At 45.1% G+C, this 26,867-nt stretch overlaps 1 protein-coding gene across 1 annotated transcript in view; it reads left to right on the top strand.

The window, feature by feature from the left end:
- Window positions 1-22,551: 22,551 nt before the first annotated feature.
- Window positions 22,552-26,867, top strand: part of LOC130294278 (uncharacterized) — a 53,349-nt gene continuing 49,033 nt past the window's right edge. The window contains exon 1 of the mRNA XM_056543891.1: window positions 22,552-22,665. Coding sequence (XP_056399866.1) covers window positions 22,614-22,665 — 52 coding nt within the window. The 5' untranslated portion in view covers window positions 22,552-22,613. The remainder of the gene's footprint in view (window positions 22,666-26,867) is intronic.

Below are 26,867 nucleotides of genomic sequence, written 5' to 3'. Positions count from 1 at the left end.
GGACCTAGCTTAGTGAGTTCTGGTTTAGCTGAGGAACAGAACAGTCAAGACCTGAGAGTGTCTGGTGTCCTGAAGAGACCCAATGTCTAACCAAAATTCCACCAACAAGTGCCCCTTCAGGTGAACGTCAAAGGCTGGTAGGCAGTCACAGGGGTGAAGCCTAGTCAGTCATAGTCAAGTCAGTCAAATCTGCAAAAGTCAGCCGCTGTTGTTCCGTTACTTTGCACTGGAGTGATTATTTGCCCCGCACCTAGCCCAGGAACCAGTGGCCATACCTCGGGTGGTGAATAGGAAACCACGCCCTGGCATCATGAACACAAGGGGTTAATGCCATCTGCCCCTAGGGTAATAACAACTGCCCTTCTCACACCCTCACCACACACATACACACACACACACACACACACACACACACATATATATATATATAGTTGTTTTCTTGGCCATGGTCAGAAATGTTGAAGTGTAGCTGCCAATTACATACAGATGCTCCACTTATTTATGCTCCAGCCACATGGCTGTTCCTCACTAGGTCATGCAGATACTTTACATGTCTGCTTTATGTGTCTAGCTTCTGTATTTGGCTCAGAAATCCCTCTGTTCTGCTGCTCACTCATTCTGATATACACTGCTCAGGAAGGGGCATGTCTGAGGGAAGCTCTGAGCCCGCCCTCACTCCCCATGCATTCACTTCCTCCCTGAGTCGGATGTACTGTGCTGGGTCTATTCATCTCTGGAGGGGTTGTCCGGCAAAAAAAAACAAAAAAACAAAAAAACCTGTGTAAACAACCTTCATGATCTTATAGACCAATGCACAATATTTCAAAATACTGGCCCATACTGGATAGACCAATGCACAATATTTCAAAATACTGGCCCATACCGGATCAGTAGGTCGTCATTTTACGAAGCTGGATTCGGATTGGCTTTATTCTATGCTAATTCGGCTATTACTAGTACATCTTATGTGGAAGTGGTAGTCAAGACTATCCTACACTGGTACTATGCTCCTATTAGATTACTTTCCAACCTGCACTGCAGAATGCTGGAAGCAGTATGGCCCCCAAGGCAACTTGCTGCCTATTTTATGAGTTTGCCCGTTGGTATTTCCCTACTGGGACAATAGCTGAACAATTATCAGAGATGTCCTCATATATCATTGTTCTCACTTCACAACGAGCCCCTTTGTTCCTTAGTATAACAGATTTCCCTGTTACGTGTGGTGTTGGCTGCAATTCGCCAAACCTATATCGTAGAAGAAATTGTAGCTAATGGGGGGTATTAGACGATGCCCTAATGTGGCATAGTTGGTCTTTTTACCGTACGTCTCGAAACAATTAAGTCTCTTCCACCTTATTCTATTCTGTGAGCTTGCTCATGCTTCCACTGCCTTTACTCCCCATATATGTGATCTGTACCTACGTATGTGAGTAGTCTAGTGCTGAAACACTTATCCCCTATCCTAAGGATAGGGGATGAGTTTCAGATTGCGGGGAGTCCGACCAATGGGGCCCCCACGATCTCCTGTACAGGGTCCCGCCTCGCTGGCCAGATAGCTCGTGTTGACCACCGCACGAAGTGACGGCTCACACGCCCCCTCAATACAACTCAGACGGCAGAGCCGGAGATTGCCGAAGGCAGCTCTCCGGCTCTGCCATAGAGTTGTATTGAGGGGGCATGTCAGCCGCCGCTTTGTGCGGTGGTCAACACGCCCCCTTCCCGCAGGCTGCCGTGTTCCCGTACAGGAGATCACAGGGGCCCCAGCGGTTGGACCCCCTGCGATCAGAAACTTCTCCCCTATCCTTAGCATCGGGGATACGTTTTTCAGCACTGGACTACTCCTTTAAAGGGGTACTCCACCCCTAGACATGTTATGCCCTATCCAAAGAGGATGGACCCCCCATGATCTCCGGGCCGGCGCTGCAGCGTTACAGGCCTGGAAGCCTGGGGCTGTGTACTAGCTGCCCCCCCCTCCCATAGTCATGAATGAAGGGGCATGGTGTGATGTCACAATCAGGTAGCCCCAGACTAACACATCCAGAGATTGCAGGAGGTCCCAGGGGCTGGATTGGCCACGATCAGACATGTTATCCCCTATACTTTAGATCGGTTATAATATGTCTAATGACGGAGTGTCCCTTTAAGTACTATTACTCTCATTTGTTACGTTCTTTTTCTGTGCTCTTATGACATCTATTATTCTACACTGTGACCTTCTTACAATATTGCTATTTTTAATGAGACGATTGTGCATTGTATTATGACTGTTGATCTAGGTTAACCCTTTCTATGTATAGATGACTTATTTGCCACTCTGCATCTACTGTATGTTTATTGGTGGTAGTTAGTTAAGGGGTACTCCACTGGAAAAAAAAAAAAAAACGTTTAAATTAACTGACGCCAGAAAGGTAAAATGATTTGTAAATTACTTCTATTTAAAAATCTTTATCCTTCCAGTACTTATCAGCTGCTGTATGCTCCACATGAAGTTGTGTAATTCTTTTCTGTCTGACCACAGTGCTCTCTGCTGACACCTCTGTCCATTTCAGGAACTGTCCAGAGCAGGAGAGGTTTGGTATAGGGTTTTGCTCCTACTCTGGACAGTTCCCGACATGGACAGAGGTGTCAGCAGAGAGCACTGTGGTCAGACAGAAAAGAACTACACAACTTCACATGGAGCATACAGCAGCTGATAAGTACTGGAAGGATTAAGATTTTTAAATAGAAATAATTTACAAATCTGTTTAACTTTCTGGCACCAGTTGATTTAAAAAAACAAAAACAAAGTTTTCCGGCGGAGTACCCCTTTACAGATTATGTAAAATCCCTTTAATCTTAAATCATGGTTCAGCACTTCTTTCCAAAAGAGGGCAGCTACTGAGGTTTCTGATGGACATATAAGGGGGTGCTGTGAGTCCCTAACAAGTCACTCTACCTCTTATGGAGAATGTAGATACAGGGCTACAGCAGGGGATTGGCAACAACCGTTTCTCACCAAGCAGGTGCTTCTTCCAGCCTCCACAGAGTGGAGGCTGGAAGAAGCACCTGTTTGGCGAGAAACGGTTGCCAAAACAGGTGGCATTGGAGGTAGCTAGCCAGATAAGTAGGTATGTAGCCAGGTAGATATATAGATAGGTAACGAAATAAAGAGAAAAAAAAAACATTAATAAAAATATTTAAGTAAAATTGCTTAAAAAGAAGCTAAATGTTTCCATTTCACTCATATATTGGTGGATTAGCTTCATGTCCTTTGTAGATGGGGTTGTAGAGAGGTTACATGATAAAAAAAAATGTATCACCGTCCAGATACGTACTATTGGACCCAACTGTGTGCCCCCACTGAATGATCATGGGGTCTAATTATTGAGAACCACATCAATCCTGGGAATTAAGTGGATAAAGTCTGAATATAGTGCGGCAGAATCAGGGCTCAAGTCCTACAGGAACACGTGGGAACTTAGTTTCTGCACTTTTTCCACAGCAGGAACACCATTCCCATTAGCAAGAGCCCTGCAGGATCAGCCCTTAAGTAGAAATCTTGGGTGAGTTCCCTTCGTTTTTTTTCCCGGGACTCGACCCCTGGGCAGTATCCTTATAGTTTGTATGCGCTTCTGACCATAAAAGAATGCAGCACAGCTCAGTTATAGTCAATGGGTAAATGGGCTCATGCTGCAATACCCCTGCAAAACTGGTGGCTGTTTGGGGGTGCTATTCATAGAAAGATGAAAATGATGATGCAGTGCTAAATCAAGTCCTGAAAGCTTTGTTTTTAGAATCGGCAGGAGTAAGTAAGGTCGAACCTCATATTGTAAAGTGATGGTATATGAGATGGGAATACCCCTTAAAGATTATGAAAAATCCCATTTAATCTTGAATCCTGGCTCAGCGATTCTTTCGGAAGGGGTAGTGACTGAGGTTTCTGAGAAGGGGACATATTTCGGGATGCTGGAAGTCACCAACAAATCACTCAACCAACACTTACAGAGAATGGAGACAACGGTAGAGGAATCCCTTTCCTTGGGAAAAAAAAACCCTAATCCCAACCCCTAATCCTAAACCCTGATCCTAACCCCTAACCCTTACCCCTAACGCTAACCATAAAAGGGGTAGTCCAGTGCTTAAAAACGTATCCCCTATCATAAGGATAGGGGATGAGTTTGAGATCGTGGGGGGTCTGACTGCTGGGGCCCTCTTTGATCTCCTGTACGGGGCCCCGACAGCCCCGCACGAAGCGCCGGCTGACGTGCCCCCTCAATACAAGTCTATGACAGAGCCGGAGTGCTGCCTTCGGCAATCTCCGGCTCTGCCTTAGCGATGTATTGAGGGGGCGCGTCGGCCGCTTCGTGCGGTGGTCGACACCCGCTATCTGGCCAGCGAGCCTGGACCTCAGTTTTTCACCACTGGACTATCCTTTTAATCCTAACCCCTAATCCTAACCCTAATTCTAACCCCTAATCCTAACACTAATCCTTACCCCTAACCTGAATCCCCACCCCTAACAGCGATCAGCGCAGGTCACATTCAGCTACCGGTCACAGTTTTGTTTTTCACTTCACCGCCCAAAGCCAGAGTTCTAAACATAATGTTCAGAATACAGGGGTGCCAGCCCAGAGATCGCGGGGGGGTGTTCAAGCGACTGAACCCTCGCGATCAGACATCTTATCCCCTATCCTTTGGAAATGGAATAAGAATTGAAGGGATGGAGTACCCCTTTATAAATCCACATGTTCGAGAGTCATATGCCAAGCCAGAATCTCCTCCAAAAGGCGGAAGAAGATCCTGCTGTGTTCTATTCTGTATTGTAACCAAACAAGGAACCGGCCACAAAGGAATAGTTAATAGTAGGTTTCAGTTCTCAAAAAATGAAACTGCCCAATTTAAAACTGAAACTAAAGAACGTACTTGACTTCTGTACACAGTGCACATCTATCATCTTATGTATTGTAGCCAAGTTAGAGGACTGTGTATCCTGTTGGCATACATTAAAGTCTGTTTGATTTCTCTGCTCGTGTGTTAATTATATATATATATATTTTTTGAACAAAGAACAAACAAAGAAGAAAGAGCCAAGAATCCTGTTTGTAGAAGTTGATTCAAGATAAGTTTTGTTCTTTCGAAAAATTATATAAAACCGAAACAGATTGATTTTTGCAGCAATGTGTTTGGGAAGGTTTTCCTAAACTATAAAATAGATAAACCCGCAATATTAACAAGCTTCTTATGCCTTTATTTTTATTATGACATCTGCATAAGTAAGAATATGGAATATGTCCTATATTTACTGTTAGATTACAAATTGTGAATTCAGGTAGAAGAAGCAGACATGGTCGCACATCTACAATCTTGTATAATGATCTAATTGCTGTTGGGGCGGTGGTGGTCGCCGCCCGGTGCTGCGCCATTTTATGCTAGGGACGTTAGGGACCCACTCTCAATAGGTGGCCTTGACGTGGCGAGTGGGCTTGTACTTTTTGATCAATAATGTATAATAACAACCTGTTAGTTTTTGATATTATGCTTGAAGCAATTAGATCATTATACAAGATTGTAGATGTGCGACCATGTCTGTTTCTTCTACCTTAATTCACATTGTGTTTTCTATCCCCTCCTTTTTTTTTGTTTGAACATGTGCTGCACTCTTCCCCACCCCCTCAGCCCAACCCTCTAAAAGTAGTAGTTAGCTACATAAGGGCCATTTCTCTCCTAGCAGCCTCCCAGTCTGACTGGGAGAGCATGGTAAGTGAGCTATTACACCTTGTTCACACTGGTGTGGTGCGGGGCGGCGTCCGTTGCTGCCGTGGCGCCGTGTCTGTGGGGAGGTGTGACCCATAGACTGGTTTGAGTGGCATTGGGGCCGCTCTGCCAGTGGGTCGTTCCCCCCCCCGGTGGGCACTGGTGTCGCCGCCCAGTGCTATGCCATTTTATGCTAGGGACATTAGGGACCCACTCAAAATAGGTGGCCTTGACGTGGCGAGTGGGCTTGTACTTTTTGAAAAAAAATGTTTACTAACAACCTGTTAGTTTTTGATATTATGCTGAGAAGCAATTAGATCATTATACAAGATTGTAGATGTGCGGCCATGTCTGTTTCTTCTACCTGAATTCAGATTACAAATTGTGATGAAAAAAGTATAGGGAAATGTATATTACTATATTTATCAACGTCATATGCCAAACATTCATCAAATGTACTTTTATTTTTATTTTTTTAAATGAGTTAGTGTCGTGAAAAAATACTTATCCCCTATCCAAAGGTATAGATCACAGGGGGTCTGACCGCTGGGACCCCCACGATCTCCTGAATGGGGGCCCTGGCAGTCTGCTGGAAGAGGGCATGACAACCCCCGCAAGGAGCACCGTCCGACACGCCCCCTCCATGTATCCTATAGAGATACATAGGGGGGTGTTGGCCACAGCTTCCTGCAGGGGTTATAACACCGCTTCTGGCAGATTGCCGGGGCCCGGTTCAGGAGATCGCGGGGGGTCCCAGTGGTCGGACCCTCTATGGTCTATAAGTTCTGAGATCTATAAGACTATACTGGTGTGAAGTGAACATCTGTTACTTCTAGCAGGGTCTGGGTCACCTGGCTGGCAAAACTCCTACCACCACCCCTGCTGTACGCTAGCTACTACTAGAAACATCAGTACTTCACCTGCGGTACACTGGCTAATGTTAGTCTGCAAATTCCCCAAAAAGGAATAATTTTTGGAATGCCTGGAAAAAGGCACTGCATCTTCCGATACCTCTGTGTGCATTTTAACATTAACAAGCATCTAACGCCAACCATGGATACGTTATTCCACTTTATTTTAGTGTGAATAAGCCAAAAAATACGCCTGCGCATTAAAGGAAAATGGTCAACCTGTTCACCCACAAACCCAGTACACTGAGATATAGTGTGGGTGAACAGGAGACTGATGAGGGGTCACTGACTAAAATACGTACCTTGGGTCCGGAGATGTGTCCTACCGAAGATCCGCTTCTATCTTCTCTGAATTCCGTACTGAAGGTTGGCCCACCGGCTCAATTAACATATTTATTGTCGCTAGTCGAGGTAGCGCTCAGTGACCAGCGACTCCATGTCACTAGGACGTGTAGACACAGACAATGAATATTCAAATTGAGCTGGCGGGCCCGCCTCCAGCGCACAATTCAGAGAAGATAGAAGCAGATCTTTGGTGGGAAATTTCTCCGGACCGAAAGTACGTATTTTAGTCAGTGACCCCCTCATCGGTCTCCTGTTCATCCACACCATAACTCAGTGTATTGGGTTTGATGTAGGAGAACAAGATGACCGTTTTCCGTTAATGAATATTTCGTTACCATGGGTAACCACTGTTAGGAAAGGTTAGAAACGTGTTTGCCTATTTTATTGCCGATTTGCTGGCCAACTCATCCTTGTTTAGGTAAGTAACTGTGTAGGTAAGTAAGAAGGTAGCTAGCTAGCTAAGTAGGTAAGGTGATAGGTAACCAAGTCGATAGGTAGGTAGCTGTGCAGTCATGTAGCCAGGTAGCTAGGTAAGTAGCTATGAAGATAGGTAAGTAGCAATGTACATAAGTAGGTAGGTAAGTAAATAGGTAGCTAGGTGCGTAAGTAGGAAGGTAGGTAAGTAAATAGGTAGGTCAATAAGTGGGTAGGTAGGTCAATAAGGGAGTAGCTATGTAGGTTGGTTGATAAGTAGGGAAAACCAAAAAATACAGTGTAGCCCGGACCTTCTAGGTGAGTAAAAAATGGATATACGTGGATCGTGCTTCAATAATAATTATCATTTATTATAAAATGTAGATAAGATTTCGACACTTCTCACAGGGCCCTTGTGAGAAGAACATACATATTAAAAGGCAACCTAACAATATATTTAGGCAATAGTAATTAAAACTATAAACTTGGCATAGAATAATAAAATGAAATAGCAGAGTAAGATCTGTACCATACAAATATATTAAAGTGTTGCTCTTCTAGATATTTAGGGTAGATATGTCCCTTTTGGATACAGTAGCAAACAGTCAGTAATATTAAAAATTGTTACCGGTCTGTAAATGGTAACTCAGGCGATGGGTATTGCTCCCGCAATGGCTGAGTGTCCGTGGTGTGCACACTTCTCTGTGCGGTGCTTCCAATTGTGAGCCTGGTCCAGTAGGATCTGAGCGCGGTTCTAGTCGCTGTCGGCTAAGGCGCTGGCAGGCGCCGAAGATCGCAGTGGTGTCCGGGGACTGCTGGCGCTGGCGTGCGCTGGCGCTGGCGTGCGCCAGCAGTCCCCGGACACCACTGCGATCTTCGGCGCCTGCCAGCGCCTTAGCCGACAGCGACTACAACCGCGCTCAGATCCTACTGAGCGGGCTACATTGTATTTTTTGGTTTTCCCTTTCTAGCAATTAAGGTATAGTTGCTTGCCCAGTCTGACCTCGGTGCGTAATAGTTGTGAGCTGCACACACCTACTTAGTTTTTTCTTGGTTGAGAAGTAGGTTTGTGGACAGGTAGGTAGCTATTTGCTTTTCTACCAGTTTTCTATGGTACCATTTGACTCAGTGAGTGCTCCATCTATACTTCTGTTCTGAACACCATGGCCGGTACCGAGTCAGTGTCCTTACCCTGCGGTCCGCACTAACTCATGTTTGATGTTGGCACGTTGGCATTGTATTGAGCTGTGCCCAGTCTTACTTCTACATCACATTGAATTGAAAATGACATAACATGCCTGGAGATAGATAATATCCAGAAAATCTAAAACAAAATGCTTTAGAGAGGGTACAGACCCTAGAACAATCCAAAATAGAGGTATAATTAAAAGTAATAGAGGTGTGGAATTCAAACTATGCGGCTGCTGTGACCCGGAGTGGGCACTTGTGTTTGCAGTGGACACTTCTGGTTTCTGGAAGTGGCAGGAGAACAACCTTTTATACGTTTAAAGTAGGAGACATCTGCAGTGCCCCAGTACTGAGCTAATTTCTTTGAAAAACAGTGCCATGCCTGTCCCCAGGTTGTGTGTGGTATTACAACCTGGCTCCATTCACGGAGTGGAGGCCGGGAGAAGCACCTTTTTGGTAAGAAAAGGTCACCAAAACAGGTGGCTATGGACACCCCGGGGACACGCGACAGCGATGGAAGGCGACATCCAGGGCAGCGGTGACGAGTGGTGACGGTCCGGAGCGGCGGGGACACGTGAGTATAACCTCCAATATCAGTGGTCTTCAACCTGTGGACCTCCAGATGTTGCAAAACTACAACTCCCAGCATGCCCGGACAGCCGTTGGCTGTCCGGGCATGCTGGGTGTTGTAGTTTTGCAACATCTGGAGGTCTGGAGGTTGTAGACCACTGTCCTATACTTTACATTGCACGGTTCCCTCAACATACGATGGTAATTCGTTCCAAACGAGCCATCCTTTGTCGAATCCATCATATGTTGAGGGATCCGTGCAATGTAAAGTATAGGAAGCTGTACTCACCTGTCCCCGCCGCTCCCGATGGTGCCCCCGCCGCTCCCGATGGTGATCCCGGGCCTCCGCTGGGCTCTCTGCTGTCTTCTCCGGTCCTCCGCTGTCTTCTCCGGTCCTCCGCTGTCTTCTCCGGTCCTCTTCTGTCTTCTCCGGTCCTCCGCTGTCTTCTCCGGTCCTCTTCTGTCTTCTCCGGTCCTCCGCTGTCTTCTCCAGTCCTCTTCTGTCTTCTCCGGTCCTCTTCTGTCTTCTCCGGTCCTCTTCTGTCTTCTCCGGTCCTCTTCTGTCTTCTCCGATCCTCTTCTGTCTTCTCCGGTCCTCCGCTGTCTTCTCCGATCCTCTTCTGTCTTCTCTGGTCCTCTTCTGTCTTCTCCGGTCCTCTTCTGTCTTCTCCGATCCTCTTCTGTCTTCTCCGGTCCTCTTCTGTCTTCTCCGGTCCTCTTCTGTCTTCTCCGATCCTCTTCTGTCTTCTCCGGTCCTCCGCTGTCTTCTCCGATCCTCTTCTGTCTTCTCTGGTCCTCTTCTGTCTTCTCCGGTCCTCTGCTTTCTTCCTCAAGGCCTTACTGGGCCTGCGTAGCGACGTCATCACGCCGCTGCGTATGCCATTCCTATTGGATGGCGTGCGCAGCAGCGTATTGACGTCATCGGAGAGGGCCGAGAAGACGCCGGAAAACCAGCGCTGGACCCGGAGGGCACCCCGGAGCATCGTGGAGGGGTAAGTAACACTTACCGCACCACATGGGGAGCATTAAGCTGCTATCCGGCAGCAGCTTAAAGGAGTAGTCCAGTGGTGATTCAGTGGTGAGCAACTTATCCCCTATCCTAAGGATAGGGGATAAGTTGCAGATCGCGGGGGGTCCGACCGCTGGGGCCCCCTGCGATCTTCTGTACGGAGCCCCGACAGCCCGCTGGAAGGGGGCGTGTCGACCTCCGCACGAGGCGGCGGCCGACACGCCCCCTCAATACAACTCTATGGCAGAGCCGAAGCGCTGCCTTCGGCAATCTCCGGCTCTGCCATAGAGATGTATTGAGGGGGCGTGTCGGCCGCCGCCTCGTGCGGGGGTCGACACCCGCTATCTCGGCGGAGAGCCGGGGCCCCGTACAGAGAGATCGCAGGGGGCCCCAGCGGTCGGACCCCCCGCGATCTCAAACTTATCCCCTATCCTTAGGATAGGGGATAAGTTTTTCACCACTGGACTACCCCTTTAAGCATTTGGCGCTGCCAGATAGCACTTAATGCGATGGCCCCGACATAAAAAAGCATTGTATGTAGATGCTGACATCGACATGCGATGGCCTCTGAGAGGCCATCGTATGTCGATTTCATCATATGTCGGGGCCATCGTAGGTCGGGGGGTCACTGTATAAGGATCCATTCTTGGTATCTGAGGTAGATAGGTTGTATTCTGCAGAAGAGTAAAGAGAATTTACCATGTGACACAATGGTTGGTTGATATGTCCCTCAACTGGGTTCCAAAAGTTTGGCCCAAAGTTTGGCTCTTTATTGACAAAGCATGTGTGACAGGCTATAGTGGGTAAGCTATTAGGTTGGGTTCACACTTCGGAATTTTGAGTGCGGACAGCGGTGACAATCAGTTGGCGCTAGAACCGTGCGCAGACATTCATGTCCCCATAGACATTAAGGTCTTCAGGGCGGATTCCGCCCAAAGAATGAACAAGCACATTCTTTTGGCAGCGCAATTTGAGTAGGGGAATATTCGCCTCTAAAACTCCATAGAGTGCACTGTGCAGCGGAATCCCCGCTGCGGGGACCCCTGTGTTCTTCGTGCATTGTGTTCCGTAGCATTGATCAGTGTAATCTGTGCCCGATTGCTCCAGCCTCCTGAGGCTGGCTGTAGTAACCTAGCAACAATCGGACGGCAAGGAGGCAGATAAGGGGCCTCCCCTCGTCCTCTCAGCTTTTCGGGATGCCACGATTTCACTGCATCCTAGAAACACATTGGGGGAGATTTCTCAAAACCTGTACAGAGGTAAAGTTGCCCAGTTGCCCATAGCAACCAATCAGATCGCTACTTTCATTTTTAACAAGGCCTCTGCAAAATGAAAGAAGTGATCTGATTGGTTGCTATGGGCAACTCAGCAACTTTACCTCTGCACAGGTTTTGATAAATCTCCCCAATTGACTACACTTCCAACCTTTCTTCATTTGTTCTTTGTGATATATCTTGAGGAGATAGTTTTATTTAAATACAATTTTTCCAAACAGAAATATCCATTTAAACCTGAGTTGAATTGAATAGTATCACTGAAAAGAATATTAAAGGGGTACTCCGGCGCTAAGACATCTTATCCCCTATCCAAAGGACAGGGCATAAGATGCCTGATCGCGGGGGTCCCCACAGCTGTCACACCCCCTCCCATAGGCTTTCATTGAGGGGGCGGAGCGTGACGTCACACGGGGGCAGAGCCGTGACTTCACAATACTCCTGCCCCATGATCGGCAGTCATCAGCGGGGGCTGATGGTAACGGGGTGCTGCGTGAAAGATCACGGGGGTCCCCAATGGCGGGACCCCTGGGATCAGGCATCTTATCCCCTATCCTTTGGATAGGGGATAAGATGTCTTAGCGCAGGAGTACCCCTTTAAAGTGGCCCTGTGGTGGAAAACAAGGGGAAAAAGGGGGATTTGTAAACTATTTCTATTAAAAAAATCTTAATCCTTCCTGTACTTATCAGCTGCTGTATACTACACAGGAAGTTGTGCAGTTCTTTCCAGTCTGACCACAGTGCTCTCTGCTGCCACCTTAATCTGTGTCAGGAAATGTCCAGAACAGGAGCAAATTCCCATAGCAAACCTCTCCTGCTCTAGACATTTCCTGACTTGGACAGAGGTGTCAGCAGAGAGCACTGGGGTCAGACTGGAAAGAACTGCACAACTTCCTGTGCAGTATACAGCAAGTGATAAGTCCTGGAAGTATTAAGAAGTTTAAATTGAAATAATTTACAAATCTGTATAACTTTCTGCCACCAGTTGATTTGAAAAAAAATATTTTCCCACCGGAGTACCCCTTTATCCCGTTAACAACCATGCTTGTCCATGTGCCGTTAACGGGGTATGATGTGGGCTCCAGGCTCGAGCCCGCATCATACTGGCCGGCCCCTAGCTGATTCCTGTAGCTGGGGGCCGGCGTTAATAGACGATCGTCGTGGCCGGCTATTAACCCTTTAGATCACTGCTGTCAAAGTTGACAGCGGCATCTAAAGGTGACTTTATCCTGTCCCTGGTGGTCCAGTGGGGTGGATCGCCCCCTCCGTGATTGCAGGGGAGGGGGGGGTCGATCCACTGCTGAGGTAGCCTGAGGGCTTACCTCTGCTTCCATGCCGGCTCCTGTGCTCAGAATGATAAAGCCTGGCAGGACCAGAGCACAAAGATCAATGGGATTCTATGGATCCCATTGATCTGTATGAGGAAATCAAATGACTCCTCCTAAAAGTCCCCTAAGGGGACTAAAAGTGTAAAAAAAAAAAAGTTTTAAAAAGTTTACCAACACACACATTATCCCCATCCTTATTAAAAGTTTAAATCACCCCCCTTTTTCCAAATTCCATATAAAAAAAATATATACACATAATAAAAATTAACATATGTGGTATCCCCGCGTGCGTAAATGTCTGAACTATAAAAATATATTGTAAATTTAACCAAACAGTCAATGGCGTACACACAAAAAAATTCCAAAGTCCAAAATAGTGTATTTTTGGTCACTTTTTATACCATAAAAAAGGAATAAAAAGCGATCAAAAGTCAGATCAAAGCTAAAATGGTACCGATTAAAACTTCAGATCACAGCGCGAAAAATTAGCCCTCATACCACCCCGTACGCGTAAAATAGGGGTCAGAAGGTTATAGGGGTCAGAAGAGGACAATTTTAAATGTATACATTTTCCTGCATGTAGTTATGATCTTTTCCAAAAATACGACAAAATCAAACCTATATAAGTAGGGGATCATTTTAATCATATAGACCTACAGAATAAAGGTAAGGTGCCATTTTTACCGAAAAATGTATGGCGTAGAAACGGAAGCCCCCAAAATGTACAAAATTGTGTTTTTTCTTCAATTTTGACGCACAATGATTTTTTTTTCCCGTTTCGCCGTAGATTTTGGGGTAAAATGACTGATGTCATTACAAAGTCGAATTAGTGGCCCAAAAAAATAAGGCATCATATGGATTTTTAGGTGCAAAATTGAAAGGGTTATGATTTTTAAAAGGTAAGGAGGAAAAAACGAAAGTGCAAAAAAATGGAAAAAACGCTCGGTCCTTAAGGGGTCCAAGAGGTTTTCCCATCTTGCACAGGATGCTGCTATAGAGCGGTGGAGCAGACGCATGACCAGACATGATATTCTTATGAGATTCTCGGGTCTATGTTCTCAAGATTATGGGGGACCCCAGCGATCGGACTTCTCAAGATCCAATAGGTTTTCCTGTATCCAGATACGACAAGAAAAACCATGGGAATCTTATGCAATGAGAATAGATTTTTTTCCTAGAAGAATCGCATTTTCAATCTAGTAGGTTCCCTTTAACTTGTCACTGTCATTTGCATAAACATTTCCAAAAGTTATGACAGTTTGTAAATAGTTTATATTACTAAATCTATTCCGTTTTGGCCAAAAGTCCTATCTTTAGCTGGCCACCACTAGGGGGCATTAATCATTTAGGACACTAATGTGTCCCTTTCTTGCAGCACTTTGGATCTCGGCCGTACAGCGTGATCGTGACCCAGTACAGTGACCCCTCGACCTACGATGGCCCCGACATACGATCATTTCAACATGCGATGAATTCTCAGAGGCAGCATCAACATGCGATGCTTTTGTATGTCGGGGCCATCGCGTAAATGGCTATCCGGCAGCGCAGACTGCTTCAGCTGCCACCGGATAGCCGTTTACGGTGCCCGTGTGGTCCGCTGACGATCACTTACCTGTCCTCGGGGCTCCGGCGCGTCCTCTTCGGGATCCCCGGCATCGTCGGTGCTCTCCATCGTCGTCATCACGTCGCTGCGCACGCCGTCCCGTCATCCAATAGGAGCGGCATGCGTAACGACGTGATGGCGGCAACGGAGAGAGCGAGGATGCCGGGTGAAGCAGAGGCCTTGCCGGAGCGTCGGGGACACCCCGGGGACGCGGCGACAGTGATGGAAGGCGACATCCGGGGCAGCGGTGACGAGCGGTGACGGTCCGGAGCGGCGGGGACAGATGAGTACAACTTCCTCTAACAGTGGTCTTCAACCTGCGGACCTCCAGATGTTGCAAAACTACAACTCCCAGCATGCCCGGACAGCCGTTGGCTGTCCGGGCATGCTGGGTGTTGTAGTTTTGCAACATCTGGAGGTCCGCAGGTTGTAGACCACTGTCCTATACTTTACATTGCACGGATCCCTCAACATACGATGGTTTCAACAAACGATGGTCCATTTGGAACGGATTACCATCGTATGTTGAGGGACTACTGTACCCGATGTGCAGGCTGACCTGGGTCCACTTCTTTATAATATGTTTATTAATGACCTTGTGGAGGGATTACAAAGTAGAATTTCTATATTTGCAGATGACACCAAACTGGGTCAGGTGATCACCACAGAGGATGATAACATAATATTACAGAGGGATCTTGGGAAGCGGGAAGCGCAGCGCACAGACATGACAAATGAAGTTTACTGTGGAGAAGTGTAAGGTGATGCACCTGGGCCATAAAAACAAAATGTACAATTATGTGCTAAATAATAAACATTAGGTAAAACTTCTACCGAAAAGGACTTGGGGACTGGTGGACAGTAAACTCAACTTTAGTGATCAGTGCCAGGCAGGGGCTGCCAAGGCTAACAAAGTCATGTGATGTATAGAGAGGGATAGAGGCTCGGGACAGAAACATGGTTATGGCTCAGTATCAATCACTAGTCAGACCACATATGGAGTATTGTGTCCAATTCTGGGCCCCTGTATATAAGAAGGACATGGCCGAACTGGAGAGGATACAGAGGAGGCGACAAAGATAATAATGATATATATGGGAGGATTACACGACCAAGACAGGTGATCACTTGGGGTCATTCAGTTTGTAGAAAAGACGTCTTTGGGGCGATCTGGTCACAATATATAAATGGACAGTACAGAGATCTTTCTAGGGATCTTTTTATATCTAGGCCGATAACCATGACAAGGGGGCGTCCTTTACATCAAGAGGAAAGAAGGTTTCACCATCATCACAGGCAGAGATTCTTTACTGTAAGAGCAGGGAGACTATGGAACACTCTGCCACAGGATGTTGTAATGGAGGATTCTTCGCTGTAAGAGCAGTGAGACTATGGAACTCTCTGCCACATGATGTTGTAATGGAGGATTCTTTGCTGTAAGAGCAGGGAGACTATGGAACACTCTGCCACGTAATGTTGTAATGGAGGATTATTTACTGTTAGAGCAGTGAGACTATGGAACTCTCTGCCACATGATGTTGTAATGGAGGATTCTTTGCTGTAAGAGCAGGGAGACTATGGAACACTCTGACACGTAATGTAATGGAGGATTCTTTGCTGTAAGGGCAATGAGACTGTGGAACACTCTGACACGTAATGTTGTAATGGAGGATTATTTACTGTTAGAGCAGTGAGACTATGGAACTCTCTGCCACATGATGTTGTAATGGAGTATTCTTTACCGTAAGAGCAGTGAGACTATGGAACACTCTGCCACGTAATGTTGTAATGGAGGATTCTTTGCCGTAAGAGCAGTGAGACTATGGAACACTCTGCCACGTAATGTTGTAATGGAGGATTATTTACTGTTAGAGCTGTGAGACTATGGAACTCTCTGCCACATGATGTTGTAATGGAGTATTCTTTACCGTAAGAGCAGTGAGACTATGGAACACTCTGCCACGTAATGTTGTAATGGAGGATTCTTTGCTGTAAGAGCAGTGAGACTATGGAACACTCTGCCACGTAATGTTGTAATGGAGGATTATTTACTGTTAGAGCAGTGAGACTATGGAACTCTCTGCCACATGATGTTGTAATGGAGGATTCTTTGCTGTAAGAGCAGGGAGACTATGGAACACTCTGACACGTAATGTAATGGAGGATTCTTTGCTGTAAGGGCAGTGAGACTGTGGAACACTCTGACACGTAATGTTGTAAAGGAGGATTATTTACTGTTAGAGCAGTGAGACTATGGAACTCTCTGCCACATGATGTTGTAATGGAGTATTCTTTACCGTAAGAGCAGTAAGACTATGGAACTCTCTGCCACATAATGTTGTAATGGAGGATTATTTACCGTAAGAGCAGTGAGACTATGGAACACTCTGCCACGTAATGTTGTAATGGAGGATTATTTACTGTTAGAGCAGTGAGACTATGGAACTCTCTGCCACATGATGTTGTAATGGAGTATTCTTTACCGTAAGAGCAGTGAGACTATGGAACACTCTGCCACGTAATGTTGTAATGGAGGATTCTTTGCTGTAAGAGCAGTGAGACTATGGAACACTCTGCCACGTAATGTTGTAATGGAGGATTATTTACTGTTAGAGCAGTGAGACTATGGAACTCTCTGCCACATGATGTTGTAATGGAGGATTCTTTGCTGTAAGAACAGGGAGACTATGGAACACTCTGACACGTAATGTAATGGAGGATTCTTTGCTGTAAGGGCAGTGAGACTGTGGAACACTCTGACACGTAATGTTGTAATGGAGGATTATTTACTGTTAGAGCAGTGAGACTATGGAACTCTCTGCCACATGATGTTGTAATGGAGTATTCTTTACCGTAAGAGCAGTGAGACTATGGAACTCTCTGCCACGCAATGTTGTAATGGAAGATTATTTACCATAAGAGCAGTGAGACTATGGAACACTCTGCCACGTAATGTTGTAATGGAGGATTATTTACTGTTAGAGCAGTGAGACTATGGAACTCTCTGCCACATGATGTTGTAATGGAGTATTCTTTACCGTAAGAGCAGTGAGACTATGGAACACTCTGCCATGTAATGTTGTAATGGAGGATTATTTACTGTTAGAGCAGTGAGACTATGGAACTCTCTGTCACATGATGTTGTAATGGAGGATTCTTTGCTGTAAGAGCAGGGAGACTATGGAACACTCTGACATGTAATGTTGTAATGGAGGATTCTTTGCTGTAAGAGCAGTGAGACTATGGAACACTCTGACACGTAATGTTGTAATGGAGGATTATTTACTGTTAGAGCAGTGAGACTATGGAACTCTCTGCCACATGATGTTGTAATGGAGTATTCTTTACCGTAAGAGCAGTGAGACTATGGAACACTCTGCCACGTAATGTTGTAATGGAGGATTCTTTGCCGTAAGAGCAGTGAGACTATGGAACACTCTGCCACGTAATGTTGTAATGGAGGATTATTTACTGTTAGAGCTGTGAGACTATGGAACTCTCTGCCACATGATGTTGTAATGGAGTATTCTTTACCGTAAGAGCAGTGAGACTATGGAACACTCTGCCACGTAATGTTGTAATGGAGGATTCTTTGCTGTAAGAGCAGTGAGACTATGGAACACTCTGCCACGTAATGTTGTAATGGAGGATTATTTACTGTTAGAGCAGTGAGACTATGGAACTCTCTGCCACATGATGTTGTAATGGAGGATTCTTTGCTGTAAGAGCAGGGAGACTATGGAACACTCTGACACGTAATGTAATGGAGGATTCTTTGCTGTAAGGGCAGTGAGACTGTGGAACACTCTGACACGTAATGTTGTAAAGGAGGATTATTTACTGTTAGAGCAGTGAGACTATGGAACTCTCTGCCACATGATGTTGTAATGGAGTATTCTTTACCGTAAGAGCAGTAAGACTATGGAACTCTCTGCCACATAATGTTGTAATGGAGGATTATTTACCGTAAGAGCAGTGAGACTATGGAACACTCTGCCACGTAATGTTGTAATGGAGGATTATTTACTGTTAGAGCAGTGAGACTATGGAACTCTCTGCCACATGATGTTGTAATGGAGTATTCTTTACCGTAAGAGCAGTGAGACTATGGAACACTCTGCCACGTAATGTTGTAATGGAGGATTCTTTGCTGTAAGAGCAGTGAGACTATGGAACACTCTGCCACGTAATGTTGTAATGGAGGATTATTTACTGTTAGAGCAGTGAGACTATGGAACTCTCTGCCACATGATGTTGTAATGGAGGATTCTTTGCTGTAAGAACAGGGAGACTATGGAACACTCTGACACGTAATGTAATGGAGGATTCTTTGCTGTAAGGGCAGTGAGACTGTGGAACACTCTGACACGTAATGTTGTAATGGAGGATTATTTACTGTTAGAGCAGTGAGACTATGGAACTCTCTGCCACATGATGTTGTAATGGAGTATTCTTTACCGTAAGAGCAGTGAGACTATGGAACTCTCTGCCACGCAATGTTGTAATGGAAGATTATTTACCATAAGAGCAGTGAGACTATGGAACACTCTGCCACGTAATGTTGTAATGGAGGATTATTTACTGTTAGAGCAGTGAGACTATGGAACTCTCTGCCACATGATGTTGTAATGGAGTATTCTTTACCGTAAGAGCAGTGAGACTATGGAACACTCTGCCATGTAATGTTGTAATGGAGGATTATTTACTGTTAGAGCAGTGAGACTATGGAACTCTCTGTCACATGATGTTGTAATGGAGGATTCTTTGCTGTAAGAGCAGGGAGACTATGGAACACTCTGACATGTAATGTAATGGAGGATTCTTTGCTGTAAGGGCAGTGAGACTGTGGAACACTCTGACACGTAATGTTGTAATGGAGGATTATTTACTGTTAGAGCAGTGAGACTATGGAACTCTCTGCCACGTAATGTTGTAATGGAGGATTATTTACCGTAAGAGCAGTGAGACTATGGAACTCTCTGCCACGCAATGTTGTAATGGAAGATTATTTACCGTAAGAGCAGTGAGACTATGGAACACTCTGCCACGTAATGTTGTAATGGAGGATTATTTACTGTTAGAGCAGTGAGACTATGGAACTCTCTGTCACATGATGTTGTAATGGAGGATTCTTTGCTGTAAGAGCAGGGAGACTATGGAACACTCTGACATGTAATGTAATGGAGGATTCTTTGCTGTAAGGGCAGTGAGACTGTGGAACACTCTGACACGTAATGTTGTAATGGAGGATTATTTACTGTTAGAGCAGTGAGACTATGGAACTCTCTGCCACATGATGCTGTAATGGAGTATTCTTTACCGTAAGAGCAGTGAGACTATGGAACACTCTGCCACGTAATGTTGTAATGGAGGATTCTTTGCTGTAAGAGCAGTGAGACTATGGAACACTCTGCCATGTAATGTTGTAATGGAGGATTATTTACTGTTAGAGCAGTGAGACTATGGAACTCTCTGCCACATGATGTTGTAATGGAGGATTCTTTGCTGTAAGAGCAGGGAGACTATGGAACACTCTGACACGTAATGTAATGGAGGATTCTTTGCTGTAAGGGCAGTGAGACTGTGGAACACTCTGACACGTTATGTTGTAATGGAGGATTATTTACTGTTAGAGCAGTGAGACTATGGAACTCTCTGCCACATGATGTTGTAATGGAGTATTCTTTACCGTAAGAGCAGTAAGACTATGGAACTCTCTGCCACATAATGTTGTAATGGAGGATTATTTACCGTAAGAGCAGTGAGACTATGGAACACTCTGCCACGTAATGTTGTAATGGAGGATTATTTACTGTTAGAGCAGTGAGACTATGGAACTCTCTGCCACATGATGTTGTAATGGAGTATTCTTTACCGTAAGAGCAGTGAGACTATGGAACACTCTGCCACGTAATGTTGTAATGGAGGATTCTTTGCTGTAAGAGCAGTGAGACTATGGAACACTCTGCCACGTAATGTTGTAATGGAGGATTATTTACTGTTAGAGCAGTGAGACTATGGAACTCTCTGCCACATGATGTTGTAATGGAGTATTCTTTACCGTAAGAGCAGTGAGACTATGGAACACTCTGCCACGTAATGTTGTAATGGAGGATTCTTTGCTGTAAGAGCAGTGAGACTATGGAACACTCTGCCATGTAATGTTGTAATGGAGGATTATTTACTGTTAGAGCAGTGAGACTATGGAACTCTCTGCCACATGATGTTGTAATGGAGGATTCTTTGCTGTAAGAGCAGGGAGACTATGGAACACTCTGACACGTAGTGTAATGGAGGATTCTTTGCTGTAAGGGCAGTGAGACTGTGGAACACTCTGACACGTAATGTTGTAATGGAGGATTATTTACTGTTAGAGCAGTGAGACTATGGAACTCTCTGCCACATGATGTTGTAATGGAGTATTCTTTACCGTAAGAGCAGTGAGACTATGGAACTCTCTGCCACATGATGTTGTAATGGAGTATTCTTTACCGTAAGAGCAGTGAGACTATGGAACACTCTGCCACGTAATGTTGTAATGGAGGATTCTTTGCTGTAAGAGCAGTGAGACTATGGAACACTCTGCCACGTAATGTTGTAATGGAGGATTATCTACTGTTAGAGCAGTGAGACTATGGAACTCTCTGCCACATGATGTTGTAATGGAGGATTCTTTGCTGTAAGAGCAGGGAGACTATGGAACACTCTGACACGTAATGTAATGGAGGATTCTTTGCTGTAAGGGCAGTGAGACTGTGGAACACTCTGACACGTAATGTTGTAATGGAGGATTATTTACTGTTAGAGCAGTGAGACTATGGAACTCTCTGCCACATGATGTTGTAATGGAGTATTCTTTACCGTAAGAGCAGTGAGACTATGGAACACTCTGCCACGTAATGTTGTAATGGAGGATTCTTTGCTGTAAGAGCAGTGAGACTATGGAACACTCTGCCACGTAATGTTGTAATGGAGGATTTTTTACTGTTAGAGCAGTGAGACTATGGAACTCTCTGCCACATGATGTTGTAATGGAGGATTCTTTGCTTTAAGAGCAGGGAGACTATGGAACACTCTGACACGTAATGTAATGGAGGATTCTTTGCTGTAAGGGCAGTGAGACTGTGGAACACTCTGACACGTAATGTTGTAATGGAGGATTATTTACTGTTAGAGCAGTGAGACTATGGAACTCTCTGCCACATGATGTTGTAATGGAGTATTCTTTACCGTAAGAGCAGTGAGACTATGGAACACTCTGCCACGTAATGTTGTAATGGAGGATTATTTACTGTTAGAGCAGTGAGACTATGGAACTCTCTGCCACATGATGTTGTAATGGAGTATTCTTTACCGTAAGAGCAGTGAGACTATGGAACACTCTGCCACGTAATGTTGTAATGGAGGATTATTTACTGTTAGAGCAGTGAGACTATGGAACTCTCTGCCACATGATGTTGTAATGGAGTATTCTTTACCGTAAGAGCAGTGAGACTATGGAACACTCTGCCACGTAATGTTGTAATGGAGGATTCTTTGCTGTAAGAGCAGTGAGACTATGGAACACTCTGCCACGTAATGTTGTAATGGAGGATTATTTACTGTTAGAGCAGTGAGACTATGGAACTCTCTGCCACATGATGTTGTAATGGAGTATTCTTTACCGTAAGAGCAGTGAGACTATGGAACTCTGCCACATGAAGTCGTGATGTCTCAATAAACAAGTTCAAGGGGGGGCCTGGATGTTTTTCTAGAGATTAATAACATTAGAGGTTCTAGATTATTGAAGATAGAACGTTGACCCAGGGATTTATTCTGATGCCATATTGGGGTAAGGAAGGAATTCGGGGGGTTTTGCCTTTCTCTGGATCAACACAGTAGGGTTTTCAGTTGAACTCGATGGACTCTTATGTTAATATGTTAGTATGTTTTTATGTTTCCTGCGGCTCTGTGTTTGCTCAGAGTCTCAGTGCGGCACCGAGGAGGAGATCTGGTCCAGAGAGGGAGGTGGGAGGTTACAGCATTCCAGGTAGACTAGGTTGTGTTAGACCTGTAATTTTTTTGTTTGTTCTTTTTTTGCATATAACAGATAGGCTTCAACTTTCGTTTCTCTGTGAGTAAGTTTTAATTTCTGGTAAATTCTGTAGACCTTCCCCTGTCCCGCCCCGATAAAATCCTATAAATAAAGAACCTCAAGATTTCCGTCTCACAGTAGGACGGGTCTAGAAGAGAAGAACAATGATCTCCCTGACTGGGATCCTGAGTCTCCTCTCAGCTCTTGCAGCAACAAGTAAGTTTTATGAAAAATCATAACACATTAATTATTTGTCTTTTATCTTTTCCTTTTTTTTATTTATTATTTATATTGCTACTTTAACCCCCGAAGGACCGAGCATTTTTTCAGTTTTTGCACTTTCATTTTTTCCTCTTACCTTTTAAAAATCATAACCCTTTCAATTTTGCACCTAAAAATCCATATGAGGGCTTATTTTTTGCGCCACCAATTCTACCTTGTAATGACATCAGTCATTACAAAATGTAAGAAAAAACGCAATTTTCTTTACTTTTGGGGGCCTCCGTTTCTACGCAGTACATTTTCCGGTAAAAAAATTACACCTTATCTTTATTCTGTAGGTCCATAAAATTTAAATGATCCCCTACTTATATAGGTTAGATTTTGTCTTCATTCTGGAAAAAAATCATAACTACATGCACATGCACAAAAATTAATATGTTTAAAATGTTCATCTTCTGACCCCTATGACGTTTTTATTTTTCCACGTACGGGCCGGTATGATGGCTCATTTTTTGCACCTTGATCTGAAGTTTTGAGCGTTACAATTTTTGTAATGATCGGACTTTTTAATCGATTTTTATTCATTTTTTCATTATATAAAAAGCGACCAAAATTACGCTATTTTGGACTTTGGAATTTTTTTGCACGTACGCCATTGACCGCACGGTTTAATAAATTTTTATAGTACGGACATTTTTGGGTATGCGGCCATACCACATATGTTTATTTTTATTTACACTGTTTTATTTTTAAATGGGAAAAGGGGGGGGGGGCGATTCAAACTTTTATTAGGGGAGGTGTTAAATGATCTTTATTTACTTTTTTTTTCTCTTTTTATTTTGCAATGTTATAGCTCCCATAGGGGACTATAACATGCATTACATTGATCTCTCATACTGTTCCATGCTATGCCATTGCATAGCATTGATCAGTGTTTCTCCCACTTGACTGCTCCTGCCTGGATCTCAGACACGGAGCAGTCATTCGGCGATCAGGCAGAGAAGAGGCAGGTAGGGATCCTCCTTGCATCCTGCAAGCTGTTTGAGATGCTGCAATTTCACCGTGGGGGTCCCAAACAGCACCACTGATGTTCACTTTCGTTTTAAACGCGGCGATCAAGTTTGATTGCCGCATCTAAAGGGTTAAAGTCCGACATCAGCCTGATCGGCGATGTACGGCATTAGCTGTGGGTCCCAGTTGCTATAAGCAACCGGGACGAACAGCTAATGCCGGACATCGTATACCCAGCAAGTATGATGCGCACTCACCTGCTGAGAGCGCGTCATACCTCAGGAGCCGCAGATGGACGTTAATGAACGTACATTTGCGGCAAGGGGTTAAAAATTATAACTACTACTAATACTATAACTACTACTATCACTACTACTAAAACTACTACTACTGTTAAAGCATACCTGTCATAGTTCCAAAAAGTGATGTTTGTCAGTACCTAATCCTGATCATGTACATATATGTTTTATGTGTCTAGGATCTTTATATCCAGAGAAAATAGCAATTATCTGCTGCTCAGTTACCTTTTCATCTTGCTGGCTGGAGGGGGCATATCTGTCTGTCTCCCTCACAGTAATGACTCATCTGCTCTGAGTCTAAGCAGTTAGCCAATCACTGCACTCTACTCTGTAACCTTCTCCTCTCTGGTTTCATGCTGTACATGTTACACAGAGGAAGATGCTTGGAACTTGCCTGCAGTTTTCCTAAGACATAATGGCGAGTTCATAACAGGATAAAATTTATAAATATAAGAAGAGATCTTTATAAAATTAGTGCAAGGATTTTATAGATAAAAGTACAGAATCTGTTTTATCTTTTCCTAGTAAAGTTGGATGCTAATCAACATAGCTGTCACTGGCTGGCACCTGAGTTCCCCCACAATAGGTACAGGCACCGGAGTTCCCCCACAGTAGGCACAGGCATCAGAGTTCCCTCACAGTAGGTACAGGCATCAGAGTTCCATCACAGTAGGCATAGGCACCTGAGTGCCCCCGCAGCAGCTGCAGGCATCGGATTTCCCCCACTGTCGGCACAGGCACCTGAATTCCCCCACAGCAGCTACAGGCATCAGAGTTCCCCCACAGTAGGTACAGGCATTGACATTCCCCCACAGTAGCTACAGGCATCAGGGTTTCCCCACAGCAGCTACAGACATCAGAGTTCCCCTACAGTAGTTACAGGCACCCGAGATCTCCCACAGTAGCTACAGGTATCAAAGTTCCCCCACAGCAGCTACAGGCCTCAGAGTTTCCCCACAGTAGGCACAGGCATCAGAATTCCCCCACAATAAGTACAGGCACCGGAGTTCCCCCACAGTAAGTACAGGCACCGGAGTTCCCCCACAGTAGGTACAGGCACCTGAGTTCCACCACAGTAGGCACAGGCACCTGAGTTCCCCCACAGCAGCTACAGGCATCGAAGTTCCCACACAGTAGTTACAGGCACCCAAGCTCCCCCACAGTAGCTACAGGCATCAGAGTTCCCACACAGTAGGCACAGTCATCAGAATTCCCCCACAGTAGGTACAAGCACCGCAGTTCCCCTACAGTAGGCACAGGCACCTGAGTTCCCCCACAACAGCTACAGGCATCAGTTCACCCACAGTAGGTACAGGCATCAGAGTTCCCCACATTAGCTACAGGCATCAGAGTTCCCACACAGTAGGCACAGTCATCAGAATTCCCCCACAGTAGGTACAAGCACCGCAGTTCCCCTACAGTAGGCACAGGCACCTGAGTTCCCCCACAACAGCTACAGGCATCAGAATTCCCCCACAGTAGGTACAGGCACCGGAGTTCCCCCACAGTAGGCACAGGCACCTGAGTTCCCCCACAGCAGCTACAGGCCTCAGAGTTTCCCCACAGTAGGCACAGGCATCAGAACTCCCCCACAGTAAATACAGGCACCGGAGTTCCCCCACAGTAGGTACAGGCCATCATCCATCCTCTCGCAGGTCTGACTCGGGGGGCCCTCTGCGCTCACCTTCCACTGCCATTGCTGCTGGGGAGGGGAGGGGTGGCAGGAGTTGTACCAGTTCCATCAGCAGCAGCCTGAGTCTACAGTCGCTGAGGCTGCTGCTGATGGAACTGTACAACTCCTGACAACCATCCCTCATCCCAGCAGCAACTGGCAGTGGAAGGTGAGCGCAGCAGGGCACCCCCGAGTCAGACCTGCGAGAGGATGGCTGATGGCCTGTACTACTGTGGGGCACTCCGGAGCCTGTATTTTTGTGGCACTAGAGTTTGCCTTGGAAAAGCATTCCTGCCCGGCCAGTAGTGTGCCATCAGAGCGGGTGTTAAGTGCTGTGGGGGCCATAATCACCCCAAGGAGAACTCGTCTGTCCATGATAAATGTGGAGAGACTGACCTTTGTGAAGATGAATCAGGCATGGATCAGCCAGGATTTCCACCCACCAACGCATGATACCTCAGAGTAGATTGTCCATGGTGCCACCAACACTTCACAAATATGGATAGTGCCAAACAGATTTAAGGTGCTGCTCCCCATTTACAAACATTACTGCGCATCAGACCACAAGTAAGTATTGAGGATATGCATTAGCTAAAACTTAACTTTTCTTAGGATAAAATATATGCACCCAAAAATATTTTTAAATCAAACAAATGGAAAGGTGTTCAAAAAACACCATGTGCCACCTACACAACCAGGTATTGATGTGATGCAAAGACCTCTAAAAGGTGGAAGGGAACAACGTATGGTCCATTGTAACCGGTGGGGGTAAAAACTTCCCCTGTAAGGCCCTACTCTCGCATTATTTCCCTTCTTGGCAAGTGTTACTCACCCTAATATTATCTCTACTACAACTATTATCATTGCAACTACTATCCTATCACTACTACTACTATCACTACTACTACCATAACAACTACTACTACTACTTCTACAACTACTACGACTATAACTACTACTACTATTTCTATTATCACTACTACTATAACTACTACTACTACTATTATCACTACTACTATAACTACTACTACTACTATTATCACTACTACTATAACTACTACTACTGCTATTATCACTACTACTATAACTACTACTACTACTATAACTACTACTACTATCACTACTACTATTATCACTACTACTACTATAACTACTACAACTACTACAACTATAACTACTATAACTACTACTACTACTACTACAACTACTACTAC

This window comes from Hyla sarda, chromosome 10 (assembly GCF_029499605.1).
Source record: "Hyla sarda isolate aHylSar1 chromosome 10, aHylSar1.hap1, whole genome shotgun sequence".
NCBI lineage: Eukaryota > Metazoa > Chordata > Amphibia > Anura > Hylidae > Hyla > Hyla sarda.
This window is presented reverse-complemented; position numbering and strand designations above follow the sequence as displayed.